The sequence below is a fragment of the Euleptes europaea genome, chromosome 20 (assembly GCF_029931775.1).
Source record: "Euleptes europaea isolate rEulEur1 chromosome 20, rEulEur1.hap1, whole genome shotgun sequence".
Taxonomy (NCBI): Eukaryota; Metazoa; Chordata; class Lepidosauria; order Squamata; family Sphaerodactylidae; genus Euleptes; species Euleptes europaea.
In genome coordinates, this window is record NC_079331.1 from 17,213,055 (window position 1) to 17,226,491 (window position 13,437).

Consider the following 13,437-nt stretch of genomic DNA (forward strand, 5'->3'; position numbering starts at 1 on the left):
TAGTTTATGAATGCCTAAAGATAATTTAAAGGGCATTTTTCAGTGTGTATGTCTCTGTGTGTGTGAGCAAGTATGCAAGGGTTTTTGGGTTGTTGTTGTGGGTTGTTGTTTTTTGTAAAGAATGCCGATTTTACTAGTTAGCTTTACAATATGCCAAAAAAAATGGAATCCTGTACCAGCTCGAGGTCTCGGCTCATTCCTTGCCCAAGGTTAGTATCCCAGTACAGAGTAAACCCAGAATATGTTCTGTATCTTCAGTAACCTGGTCTTCCAGTACCCTCTGGATGGATGGATGGGATCATTTCTAACTGGTCATTTCACTTTTACTGTATGAATGCAGTTAAATTTAATAGGTTGGGGGGGGGAACCTCATTGGTTAAGGAAACAGAATTCAGTCTTGCTGCTACGCAGTTCTTAGCTACGATCCTAAACGCCATTCTTTGGAAGTAAATCCCACTGAAATTTGAGTAATTTACTTCGGAGTAAATGTGCTTGGGGTTGGAACGATGTTTGTATTATTTAAGTACAGGATTTGTTGTTGTTGCTTAGGTCGACGGAAGGATTTGTTTGCATAGTGTGTAGATGGCATGGTGAAAGACGATTTTCGATAGTTTTCACTGAATGAAAGACAACTGTCTACAGGTTCCTCATCACTTTTCTTTTTTACAAACAGAAGTGGTTTTGTATGCAGCTTATACAATTTATGTAGATTATTTAGCAACATTGAAGCTTGGTTTAAATGACCATCACAGGTCCCCTATTTATTATAATTATTTAAACAAGAATACCGAATATCCTATTTCCTTTCTCCAAAAATAACATGTTCCTTCCCCTTCTTACCTGAAGGATTCTGGATAGTTTCGTTGCCTTTTTCAGAAACATTTTTTTTTCTGTTTTCTAAACCAGTGAGGTTTGAGAAGAAAGGACTGGCCAGAGATCTTCTACCTCTGGGACAAACAAAGAAAAAAAAAGTAAAAAACAAAAAAAAAAAATCAAACTAGAGGAACGGAATGCATTTGCAAACACAACATTTTCCAAGTTACCTTGTTTAAAATATAAAGTTTTTTTTTAAAAAAATTAAAAATGAAATGGTAATAACATGGCCAATTTATTACATAAAGACTTGCTGTGTATAAATTATTCCTAAAGAAATTCCTGTGTTTATATTAAAATGAATCAGTAGATGAAAAAAAAAATTCAAAATGTTTTTGTATATTCTGTTGTAAGAATTTATTCCTGTTGCGATATACTCTGGATTCTTTACATTATGAAAAAAAAAGAACCTTTGTCTATTTTGAATGGCTGAAGCTAAAAAGCTCCTTTAGTTTCTCTTACTCTGCTTTTTTCTAGTAGTTACAGTACTACATGATTAAGTTAAATAAAAAGGATTCTGTATGCATCGGTGTCTAGTGTGGTGCTTTTATTCACTATCTGATGGATACTTGAAAGGATTCCGAACATTAAACATTCTTTCATTTCTTCCAGGGGTTTTCTTGTTCATCTTCAGATGGTTCTTCTTTGGACTGTTCTCTGCAAGACGGAATCATATAAAATTCAAGGATTTCCTTACCAAAACAAGAGTTCCACAGATAGGAATACTTTAAAGGCCCAATTTAGAATTACAGGTGGAGTATCTCTTATCCAGACATCGATATTTGAACTGACCCGAAACCCAGACTTTTTGAGCCGGCGTGCTGGCGTGACTCACATGCCAAGTATTGTTTAAAATTACATTCATGCTGTGTGTATGAAGCGTATATAAGACACATTTAAAACGTAAATGAATTTCGTGTTTAGACTGGGGTCCCTTCCCTTGGCCAGGGAGTGAGGGCGGGATACATACATAAATAAACAAATATCTAATTATGTATACGCATATATTCCAACATACGGAAAGATCTGAAATACGGACCGCTTCTGGTCCCAATCAGTCCAGATAAGGGATACTCGACCTGAGTACATTGTTCCCCTAGTTTTCCCAGCTAGTCAAAATGTTTGCAGCCTCTAATATATAAGGGATTTTGAAATATTTGCACTTTCCATCTTTGCATGCCCTTTCATGCAGGCAGCTCCTGCTCCCCAAAGGAGTTTTCCTATTCCATCCCTCTGTTTGAGCAGTACTCAACCGAAGGCAGATGTCTATACATGCGGGAGTTCCAAGCACACCCAAGGCACTGGGTTTCTGGTGACTTTTAGGTTTAGCATTATCACGGCTACAGCTAAGTTTGCATTCTGCTACAACTGAACATCTTGTGTAAAGAGGGTTGCCATCCTCCAGGTGCTAGCTGGAGATCTGCTGTTACAACTGATCTCCAGCTGATAGAGATCAGTTCACCTGGAGAAAATGGCCCTTTGGAAAGTGGATTCTGTGGCATTATACCCCACTGAAGTCCCTTCCCTCCCCTAACCCCGCCCTCCTGAGGCTCCACCCCCAAAATCTCCAGGTATTTCTCAACCCGGAGTTGGTAGCTCTATGCGTAAACCGGGTTTTTTTTACCTGCTTTTCTGCTTACATTGCTTCAACATTTGTAAGATAACCGTCTGCAGTGCTCTTCCTAGAAATTCTGCTGTTACCCACTTGGATAGTGGAGGCACGTGGATAAATGCCGCTTTTCCGTTACCATAGTAAAGAGAAGTGTAATAGGTATAATCACAGACATACCTACAATATGAAAAAGGGTACATTTAAAGCTAAGCAACGTGTGACTTTATATACCCTTTTAGGTCCGTTTTGTTATCAACAACTAGCGTGAGTGTATTCTCTCAAAAAAGTGGATGATTGGAGAATATTTAAAATTATTTTAAGGAGGTGCATTTGGTTGGAGAAATCAGGGCACTGTCCTGATCCGAAGTTCTTTTGTCCATTGCACTCAGGGATGCAAAGAGTTCTTCTAGGCACGCAGGTCTGCTTCTACCACTGAACTGACAGAGCACTTTGCTTGAGTGGTATTTCCGCACAACGTAAGTGTGTGAACACGCAAAGCGGCCTTATACTGAATCAGACCCTTGGCCCATCAAAATCAGTATTGTCTACTCAGACTGGCAGCGGCTCTCCAGGGTCTCAGGCGGAGGTCTTTCACATCACCTACTTGCCCGGTCCCTTTAACTGGAGATGCTGGGGATTGAACCTGGGACCTTCTACATGCCAAGCAGATGCTCTAGCACTGAGCCACAGACCCTCCCATGGCTCTGCAGGGTCTCAGGTGGAGGTCTTTCACATCACCTACTTGCTTAGTCCCTTTAACTGGAGATGCTGGGGATTGAACCTGAGACCTTCTGCGTGCAAAGCAGATGCTCTGCCACTGAGCCACAGTGTTGGGTCAAGAGGCCAGCTTGAAATGATCCACACCTCAGAGAAGAGAGGAGGAAAGATCCGAAAAGGTTTGTGTGGACTCAATTAAAAAAAAAAAATCCTTTAATGTCCCTCCTGTTGTGCCAAAGTTTCAGGTTGCAACTGGGGAAGAAGAAGAATGTGTCGCCAAGTCACAACCAACACACGGCGAACCCCATCTATGGGGCATTCGAGGCCAGAGGTGATGGTTTTCCATTGCCTTCCTCTGTTTAGCAACCCCGGTCTTCCTTGGTGGCCTCCCATCGAAGTATTAACCATGGCTAAACCTGCTTAGCTACCTAACCCTGATGAGCTCAGGCCAACTGGGCCAATGGGGGATGCTAACTGGGGAAAGAGGAAGGTTTTCTTTCCTGAGATACATCAGTCCAAAGCCTTTAGTTTCATTCCAGAGTGGTGTGGTGGTTTGGAGTGGTGGACTCTGATCTGGAGAACTGGGTTTGATTCCCCACCCCTCCACATGAGCAGCGGAGGCTAATCTGGTGAACTGGATTTGTTTCCCCACTCCACATGAAGCCAGCTGGATGACCTTGGGCTAGTCACAGCTCTCAGCCCCACCTACCTCACATGAACACAGGAAGCTGCCTTATACTGAATCAGACCCTTGGTCCATCAAAGTCAGTATTGTCTACTCAGACCGGCAGCGGCTCTCCAGGGTCTCAGGCTGGGGTCTTTCACATCACCTATTTGCCTAATCCTTTTAACTGGAGATGATGGGGATTGAACCCGGGACATTCTGCATGCCAAGCAGATGCTCTAGCACTGAGCCACAGCCCCTCATAGGGTGTCTATTATGGGGAGGGGGATTGTAAGCCGGTTTGATTCTTCCTTAAGTGGTAGAGAAAGTCAGCATTTAAAAACCAACTCTCCTCCTCCTCCTCCTTTCTGGCAGTGGGGAAACATTTATGGAAAATGGTTGTTTTCATGGAAGCTGATGTGAAGGGGGCAAGCGTCGCACTGTTTGCTGCTAAACAATTCTGGTGATGTCCGATGGAACGGTCGGAATCAATATCCTCCATGCATTTGTCAAGTATTCGATCGTTGATTTCAATACAAGTTCTCCCAGGTGTTGCGCATTGATCGGTGCTATCGTAACAAGACTAGTTAATTCCATGTCTTCAGAGACCTCGCAATGTGTTCAGGTAATTTGAAGGTTGGAGAACATGAGAACAATTTAATACCATTTCAGGTTATATATTCAGTGTTTTCACCTGTCTGATCCCCCCACCCTCCACACACACAAACACACTTCCTCTGGCATTTCCAGCTTTCAAGACATTTCTACTTGGAAATTTTTTGAATGGAACGACCTCTCCTACAATAGCATTGGTTCCTGAACGCACCAAACAGAAGCAGAAGAAGAAGAGTTGGTTTTTATATGCTGATTTTCTCTACCTTTTAAGGAGAGTCGAACCGGCTTACAATCGCCTTCCCTTCCTCTCCCCGCAACAGACACCTTGTGAGGTAGGTGGGGCTGAGAGAGCTTGAACGGTGACTAATCCAAGGTCACCCAGCTGGCTTCATGTGTAGGAGTGGGGAAGCCAGGTTAGAGTCGCCACTCGTGGAGGAGTAGGGAATCGAACCTGGTTCTCCAGATGAAGAGTCCACCTCTCTTAACCACTACACCACGCCGGCCCTCCAAGCGTTTACCTTCCTGCATCTCTGGAAAAAACAGCATCCAACCCTTCTGCCAGGAGGTTTCTCCATATTCTTTTCATATTAATTTTTGACTCTATTCTTTCTGGGCCTTCTGAGACGCAACAGCCGTCTTCTGGGAGAAACCCACAAAGGTCTCTTTCTTTGTAGCCTCTGTTCTTCCCGCACTGCTCCAGAACAAGGGTGGCTTTGGAAGCCGGAGCCAGGCCGACGTGAACCACAAGCTGTATGTTGTCACCACGCAAGAGAAGGTAACAGGAAATTAAATTGAAGGTCGGGGTTGCCTTTCTTTTTCAATAAAACATCTTTCTATGCCCTGGGGTCGTGTGGAAGGATGGTACCCAAGATTGTTTCACCCTGCCGTGGCACAGAGTGGTGAGCTGCAGTGCTGCAGTCCAAGCTCTGCTCACGACCTGAGTTTGTTTGTTTTTTAAATTTTTATTGGTTTTTATAATATAAATTTTTCATATCAACAAACAACAATGAAAGTAATATGAAAATCTAAATCATAACTAATATTGTTGTAATTATTTAAGTACTTAATAAAAATAAAAAATAAAGGAAAATTTTTTGACTTCCCCATCACCTCCGTCCGCCTCTTAATAAAGTATTCTATCCCATCGTGATCTGATCTGATCTTAATTATTCTTATATCTCAATTAAATTTCATTTACAGTAGTCTATTAATATAATTAATTACACTTCTTTGGGTTAATAGTGTCATCTAATGACATCTAGATCAGAGTAAAAGGTACTCTTCCATTTTCCCCAGTCCCAATTCATATTCACAGTATTTCATCCATGCCTCCCATTCCCCCATAAATCGTACATTGTCTTTTTGGTTTAAAGTAGCTGTAAGTTTTGCCATTTCCACCAGTTCAAACATTTTCATAATCCAGTCTTTTTTCCCAGGAGTATCTGCCCCTTTCCATTTTGCTGCATAAAGCAATCTTGCAGCTGTTGAGCTCACGACCTGATCCCCACGGAAGTCTGTTTCCTTTTCCTAGATTTAAAAGCCAATGGCCATTCATCTCCCACTTCACACTTTACAATGGGGAACTGAAGTTTTTCTTTTCTTGACACTATAAAGAGAAAAGTTGGCACATCTCTCGTGTAGTTTGCCAATTTACTTGATAGCAGATAACGCAGGATCTGCTTCTCAGAAATTTGTCATTAGCTGTTTTATCCGGGGAGTGATATATTTATTTCGTGCAGTATTATTTTGTGGACATGCTAAAACAAATGTGGGCTAGGGAGTCTTCGTGATCTGGACAAAATGAGCATTTCCGTTCTTCTGCAATAATTTTATTGTCTAAGGCATTGCATCTTGCCAATAAGAAAGCTCATCTAAATTTATGGATTTAGTCTGGCCAGGAAAAAAGTTCTATTAAAGGGTATCTGGAAGAAGAGAGGTAAACATTTACAATTTGCATCCTTAAGCACTAAGGACCAATTCTCGTTTAAGATCCTATTTTGTAATTCTTTACAGCTTGCTTTCCGAATCCTTGCAGGTTTCAATCGCTCTATTGGGAGGGAAAAATCTTTTGTCTAACCTACTAGTCCAGTCGGTTTCAGGTAGCCGGCTCAAGGTTGACTCAGCCTTCCATCCATCCGAGGTTGGTAAAGTGAGTCCCCAGCTTGCTGGGGGTAAAGGGAAGATGACTGGGGAAAGCAATGGTAAACCACCCCGTAAACAAAGTCTGCCTAGGAAACGTCTGGATGTGACGTCACCCCATGGGTCAGGAATGACCCGGTGCTTGCACAGGGGACTACCTTTACCTTTTATAGGGGGGAGAATATTTGTAAACTGTAGGGTAAAACTGGGCTTCTACTTTGCCCCAGGGCACATCAAATCTTTGAAGCAATTTCTGGGAGCGCTGGTCTTATTTTTAATTCTTTGCCCCCACGCTATTGTCCCTAATGAATACATTGACTGGTTCGCCTTATTGCAAAATTGCCTCCGTAAAGATGGGAAGGAATTTGACACCCATTTCTCGGTTTCAGGGGTGTTAAAAATATTTCTCTGCACTGGGACAGCTTATAGATCCTTTGATTTCAGCATGTGCTTTAAAATGAAGTCTCGAAAGGTTCTTCCTCCCTTTTATGTACCCCTTAAGCTCCATTTGACCTTTCATTTTATGAATGTTCAGGTACAGGGAAGGAAACTGTCTTCCTGCTTCACAACCCGCGGGTAAATTGTGTCTGTGCTTATAACTAAAACATATAGACAGACTGTCTAGTAAACGTTGTGGTGTAGCGGTTAAGAGCGGTGGTTTGGAGCGGTGGACTCGGATCTGGAGAGCCGGGTTCGATTCCTCCACATGAGCGACGGAGGCTAATCTGGTGAACTGGGTTTGTTTCCCCGCTCCTACACACGAAGTCAGCTGGGTGACCTTGGGCTAGTCACAGCTCTCTTAGAGCTCTCTCAGCCCCACCTACCTCACAGGGTGTCTGTTGTGGGGAGGGGAAGGGAAGGGGATTGTAAGCCGGTTTGAGTCAGCATATAAAAACCAACTCTTCTTCTTCTTCTTGATTAGATCAAGTTTCTCACACTCATTTCCCTGAATAGGCCTACTCGACTATTTCAGGCACTCCCCTTTGATTCATTGTAAGCTTAACAGAAATAAAACACTGTAGTGTGTATCACCACTTACGTGGGGCTGACGTGTTGCCCATATTTCACAGACCAGGTCTTTGGCTTTTTGGTAAGCTGCTGGTAATTCTGCAATGTGTAGGTCTACTTCACTACCAAGGCTGAGTTTGGACAGTTCCTACGGTGAAAAAAATAGCTTGTGTTGCAAAGTATCCCATTTATTCTTCAGGAAGTTTGCAGAGAAGAAAAAAAATCCAGAATGTAGCATTAAATATAAAAGTGAATACAGTGTACAACTTAGTAGCATGAGTTTTCTGAAAACCAGCGTGGTTTGGTGGTTAAGAGCGGTGGTTCGGAGCGGTGGAGTCTGATCTGGAGAGCCGGGTTTGATTCCCCACCTCCTCCACATGAGCGGCGGAGGCTAATCTGGTGAACCGGATTGGTTTCCCCACTCCTACACACAAAGCCAGCTGGGTGACCTTGGGCTAGTCACAGCTCTCTCAGCTCCACCGACCTCACAGGGTGTCTGTTGTGGGGAGGGGAAGGGAAGGTGGTTGTAAGCCGGTTTGATTCTTCTTTAAGTGGTAGAGAAAGTCGGCATATAGAAACCAACTTCTTCTTCTGGGGAGCACACCAGGAGAGGCGGTCCCACAGATTCCTGTATGCACGATTATGGATCTTGGTACTGCTTTTAACAGCGTTTTTTTACACACACACTTTTTACAAAAGGAACTGAATTCGGTCCCGGGTATTTGATCTCTTACCTTCACTGCTGCCCAGCTAGAGTTGACAAGATACTGTCGAAAGGGTCCAAATCCTGGGGGAGAGAAATCCAAAACCAGCAACCTTATTTATAACCCTTTTAACTGGATCCTTAATGGAGAGGGGCCGTGTCCCCGTAGTTACAGCATCTGCTCGCAAGCTCCTGGACTAGCAAGGCATTACCCAGCCCGACCAAATGACATTTATGTCATAGCCAGATGTCGTAACAATTGAGTTCGACACCCCTGCTCTAGGCTGATCCTGCACTGAGCAGAGGGTTGGACTTAAGGTTGCCAACCTCCAGGTACTAGCTGGAAATCTCCAGCCGATGGAGATCAGTTCACCTGGAGAAAATGGCCGCTTTGGCAATTGGACTCTATGGCATTGAAGCCCCTCCCCTCCCCAAACCCCACCCTCCTCAGGCTCTGCCCCAAAAATCTCCTGCCGGTGGTGAAGAGGGACCTGGCAACCCTAGTTGGACTGGACTAGAAGAAGAAGAAATTGGTTTTTATATGCTGACTTTCTCTACCACTTAAGGAAGACTTCCCCTACCTTCCCCACAACAGACACCCTGGGATCTGTGCTAGCAGTGACAGAACAAGAAAGGGATCTTGGGGTAGTAGTGGATCGCTCAATGAAGATGTCAACCCAGAGTGCGGCTGCTATAAAAAAGGCAAATTCCATGCTGGCCATAATTAGATGAGGAATTGAGAATAAAAATGCTGCTATCATACGGCCCTTGTACAAATCTATGGTGAGACCACACTTGGAATACTGTGAACAGTTCTGGTCACCACACCTAAAAAATGATATTACAGAGCTTGAGAAGGTGCAGAAAAGAGCAACCAAAATGATTAGGGGATTAGAGCAGCTGCCCTATGAGGAGCAGGTAAAACGCTTAGGACTGTTTAGCTTGGAAAGAAGGCGGCTTAGGGGAGACACGACAGAGGTCTATAAAATTATGCATGGTTTGGAAAGAGTGGACAGGGAGAAGCTTTTCTTCCTCTCCCATAATACTAGAACGCGGGGTCATCTGCTGAAGCTGGAGGGTGAGAGATTAAAAACAGATAAAAGGAAGTATTTTTTCATACAACTCATAGTTAAATTGTGGAACTCCCTGCCCCAAAATGTGGTGATGGCTGCCAACTTGGAAGGCTTCAAGAGGGGAGTGGACATGTTCATGGAGGAGAGGGCTATTCGTGGCTACTAGTAAAAATGGATAGTAGTCATGATGCATACCGATTCTCTCCAGGATCAGAGGAGCAGGACTATTATCGTAGGGGCTGTGGAACACAGGCAGGATGGTGCTGCTGCAGTCGTCTTGCTTGGGGGCTTCCTAGAGGCACCTGGTTGGCCACTGTGTGAACAGACTGCTGGACTTGATGGTCCTTGGTCTGATCCAGCAGGGCTTTTCTTATGTTCTTATCTGTGTGCCTATTATCTTAGGTATTGTGGGACACAGGCAAGATAATGCTGCTGTAGTTGTCTTGTCCGTGGGCTTCCTAGAGGCACCTGGTTGGCCACTGTGTGAACAGACTGCTGGACTTGATAGGCCTTGGTCTGATCCAGCAAGGCTTTTCTTATGTTCTTATGAGGTAGGTGGGGCTGAGAGTGTGTGACTAGCCCAAGGTCAGCCATCAGGCTTCATGTGTAGGAGTGGGGAAACAAATCCAGTCCGCCAGATTAGCCTCCGCCCCTCATGTGGAGGAGTGGGGAGTCGAACCCGGTTCTCCAGATCAGAGCCCACCACTCCAAACCACCATTCTTAACCACTATACCATGCTGACTAGATGGCCTGTATGGCCCATTCCAACTCTATGGTTCTGTGATTCTAGGGAGAAGGGGGGAATGGCAAGGAATGGGAAAGTGGGAAAACGGAACAGCCTTTTAGGCTGGAAGGGGTGACTGGTCCAACACACCCAGTGAATCTTATAGCTGGGTGGGGATTTTTAGCCCAGGATTTCCCCCATCCAAATCCATGGCCCTTTGAAGAGTACCGGAGATGGAAGAAAGAGAATTTTGAAGCTAAATGAATCCAGGTACAAAGGGGCTTCACAACAGTTTATTTTATTTTTGCAGCTCTTTCAGGAGAACAATCGGCGACAATTGCATCTGCAAAGTTGAAGAGGATAAAGTTCTGTCCGGAGTAAACATCCAGCCTTGAGATAGCTGAGCAAAAAGTCCACAGCTGCCGCTGCAGTCATAAGAAACCCCTGCGGAGGGTTAAGCTGTCCCATGAAAAGAAGTGACTTCATCATGAGAAGGTCTCTGTGTATTTGGGTACCCAAGCCAACACAGATCAAATTGGCAGGGTATTCTTGGCCGCCGTGTAATGAAACCGGGATCAGCGCCAGCGAATTTGTTAGGAGCAGGTGAAAATGGGATCGAGGCATCTGGTGACGGCTGGCTGCAATACCTTCCAAATGCACCTGCGTCTCTTGAGAACAAGTGCAACGCTAAAATCAGAAGGCCTCCCAGACAGGAATCAATGTCTACCCACAAAAACCATGGCAGCACGACAGTGGCCATTTTGAAATATTGGAAAAAGAGTTGGTTTTTATACCCCACTCTTCTCAGCCCTTAAGGGGTCTCAAAGTGGTTTACAATCACAATCCCTTTTTTCTCCCCACAACAGACACTGTGAGATAGGTGGGGCTGAGTGAGTTGGGAGGAGAACTGTGACTGGCCCAAGGTCACCCAGCAGGCTTCATGTGGAGGAGCGGGGAATCGAATCCGGTTCACCAGATTAGAGTCCACTGCTCTTAACCACTACACCACGCTGGCTCTTAAAATCATCTCAGGAGGTTCTGGAATGAAAACAGTTTATTGCAATCCACATATCAAGGGCTGTAGATGATTTCTGACTCATAAAATACAGATTTTAAAAGATAAATTTGCAATAAATGTGGGAAAAAACTGGACTTTGAGTCAGGTATCTTAGGTCCCTTGCCTCTCAGCTTCGTTTCCCCACTGAATTAACAATAATAAAGAGCCAGCGTGGTGTAGTGGTTAAAAACAGCGGACTCTAATCTGGAGAACTGTGTTCGATTCCCCACTCCTCCACATGAGCGGCGGACTCTAATCTAGAGAACCAGGTTGGTTTCCCCATTCCTGCGCATGAAGCCAGCTGGGTGACCTCGGGCTAGTCACAGTTCTCCTAGAGCTCTCTCAGCCCCACAAGGTGTCTGTTGCGGGGGAAGGAAGGGAAGGCGATTGTCAAGCCGCTTGGAAACTCCTGAAAGGTAGAGAAAAGCAGGGTATAAAAAACAACCCTTCTTCTTCATCGGAACTGACAAATAGCCCTGCAGCTATTTTAACCAGCCCTAAAATAATCTTAAACGGTGTTTAATTGAAAAGAGCAACAAGCGGGTTCTCTTTGATGTCCCTTCAGGCTCGGCACGGTGTCCTTAGATAGCCTGGAGTGGAAAATTATCCAACAACTCACATGTCAAGTCTGTGCGTAATGATTGCCTTTTGGACAGACGAGGCACAACAGAGAAGCAGCAGCGGGCTGCTCCGGCATTCCAGGAGAGTCTTAACCTTTTAAAGCTCAATCCCTTCCCAGTCATCCGCTGCGTCTGAAGTGGTGATTCAGCATTAACTATAACCAGGGAGGAAATGTCCAAATCTGGCTCTGGAGAGTTATGCCAAGCCGTGCTCTTTTGACACACTAAACTTTACTTATTCTAAATTCATTATTTAAAAACCAGCGCATGGCTTCTCTGCATGTTTTGCAACTGAAAAGCTGAAATCTGACATTTCAAAACAGTCATTTTAAGAGCATAAGAAAAGCCCTGCTGGATCAGACCCAAGGCCCATCAAGTCCAGCAGTCTGTTCCCACTGGCCAGCCAGGTGCCGCTGGGAAGCCCACAAACAAGACGACTGCAGCAGCATTGTCCTGCCTGGCTTCCACATCACCTAATATAGTAGGCATGCTCATAAGAACAGAAGAAAAGCCCTGCAGTGCTGGATCAGCCTAAGGCCCATCAAGGCCAGCAGTCTGTTCCCACAGTGGCCACCCAGATGCCTCTAGGAAGCCCACAAACAGGACGACTGCAGCAGCAGCATCCTGCCTGGGTTCCACAACACCTATAGGATATAGGACAGCATGCTGGATGCCCCCCCCCTCTCATTTTGACATCTCTCTAGTTTCTCTGAATGTTTTGCAATTGAAAAGCTGAAATCCGACGTTTCAAAACTGTCAATTTGACATTGCTCTAGTTTCAGTCTCCGATTATTTGGAATTGGGAAGCTAACGTTGCCCAGCAGTTTCTTTTAGGTAACCCCATAAGTAGTTTGACCTTCGGGTTACATGATTTGGACAGGAAAGGATGTCGAGAGATATTTTTTTCAGCAGCAACAGGAAAAGCAAACAAGAAACCTACTTGGATAGAGGCAAGCATCGTCCCCCTCCCAGCAATGCCATCTGATTTTCTTAGCAAGTGGTAGCGGGGAGATTTTCTATTTGGATAGACTGCTATGTCAGTTGCTAATCTCTCTCCTTTCCAATGCAGCCCGCTCTCCCTTTCCACGATGAACTGAAGCCTAGTTCGTGGCATTCCATGTCGGCATAAAAGAAGACGCATTTTTTTAAAAAATCTTACCAGTCACAACCACCGTATCTAAACTGAGATCCATTTGTCTTGGGTCCTGAATGTGAAAGACGGCAGATTTTCACTTCCCGGTTCTGATCAATCCACTCTTCAGTTTCTGCTTGCTCGATCAGGAAAGTTATGTCCTTTCTCCATCTGTGCCAAAATGTCCATCTGCCTATTGGTCAGTGGAAAAACACTTCATCAAAAGGGGAGGTAGTTCTGTCTTCACTTGATTATTCCTAATTGGTTTTATTTATTTATTTTGTTTAAGAACACCAAGTTATCAAAAAATAGGACAACTCTACTTTACAATTTCCCTTTTTCCATTTTAGGGATAAGAACATAAGAAGAAAGGCCATGCTGGATCTGACCAAGGCCTATCAAGACCAGCAGTCTGTTCACACAGTGGCCAACCAGGTGCCTCTAGGAAGCCCACAAACAAGACGACTGCAGCAGCATTACCCTGCCTGTGTCCCACAGC

At 44.5% G+C, this 13,437-nt stretch overlaps 1 protein-coding gene across 1 annotated transcript; it reads right to left on the bottom strand.

Annotated features, from left to right (window-relative positions):
• Positions 1-1,472: 1,472 nt before the first annotated feature.
• PGPEP1L (pyroglutamyl-peptidase I like) lies at positions 1,473-12,999 on the bottom strand. The gene is made up of 6 exons (XM_056865780.1): positions 12,966-12,999; positions 8,363-8,415; positions 7,660-7,776; positions 5,000-5,229; positions 2,498-2,662; positions 1,473-1,530 (listed from the first exon to the last, which is right to left on the bottom strand). Exons 1-6 carry the CDS (start codon positions 12,997-12,999, stop codon positions 1,473-1,475), a joined length of 657 nt encoding a protein of 218 aa, XP_056721758.1.
• Positions 13,000-13,437: the final 438 nt, after the last annotated feature.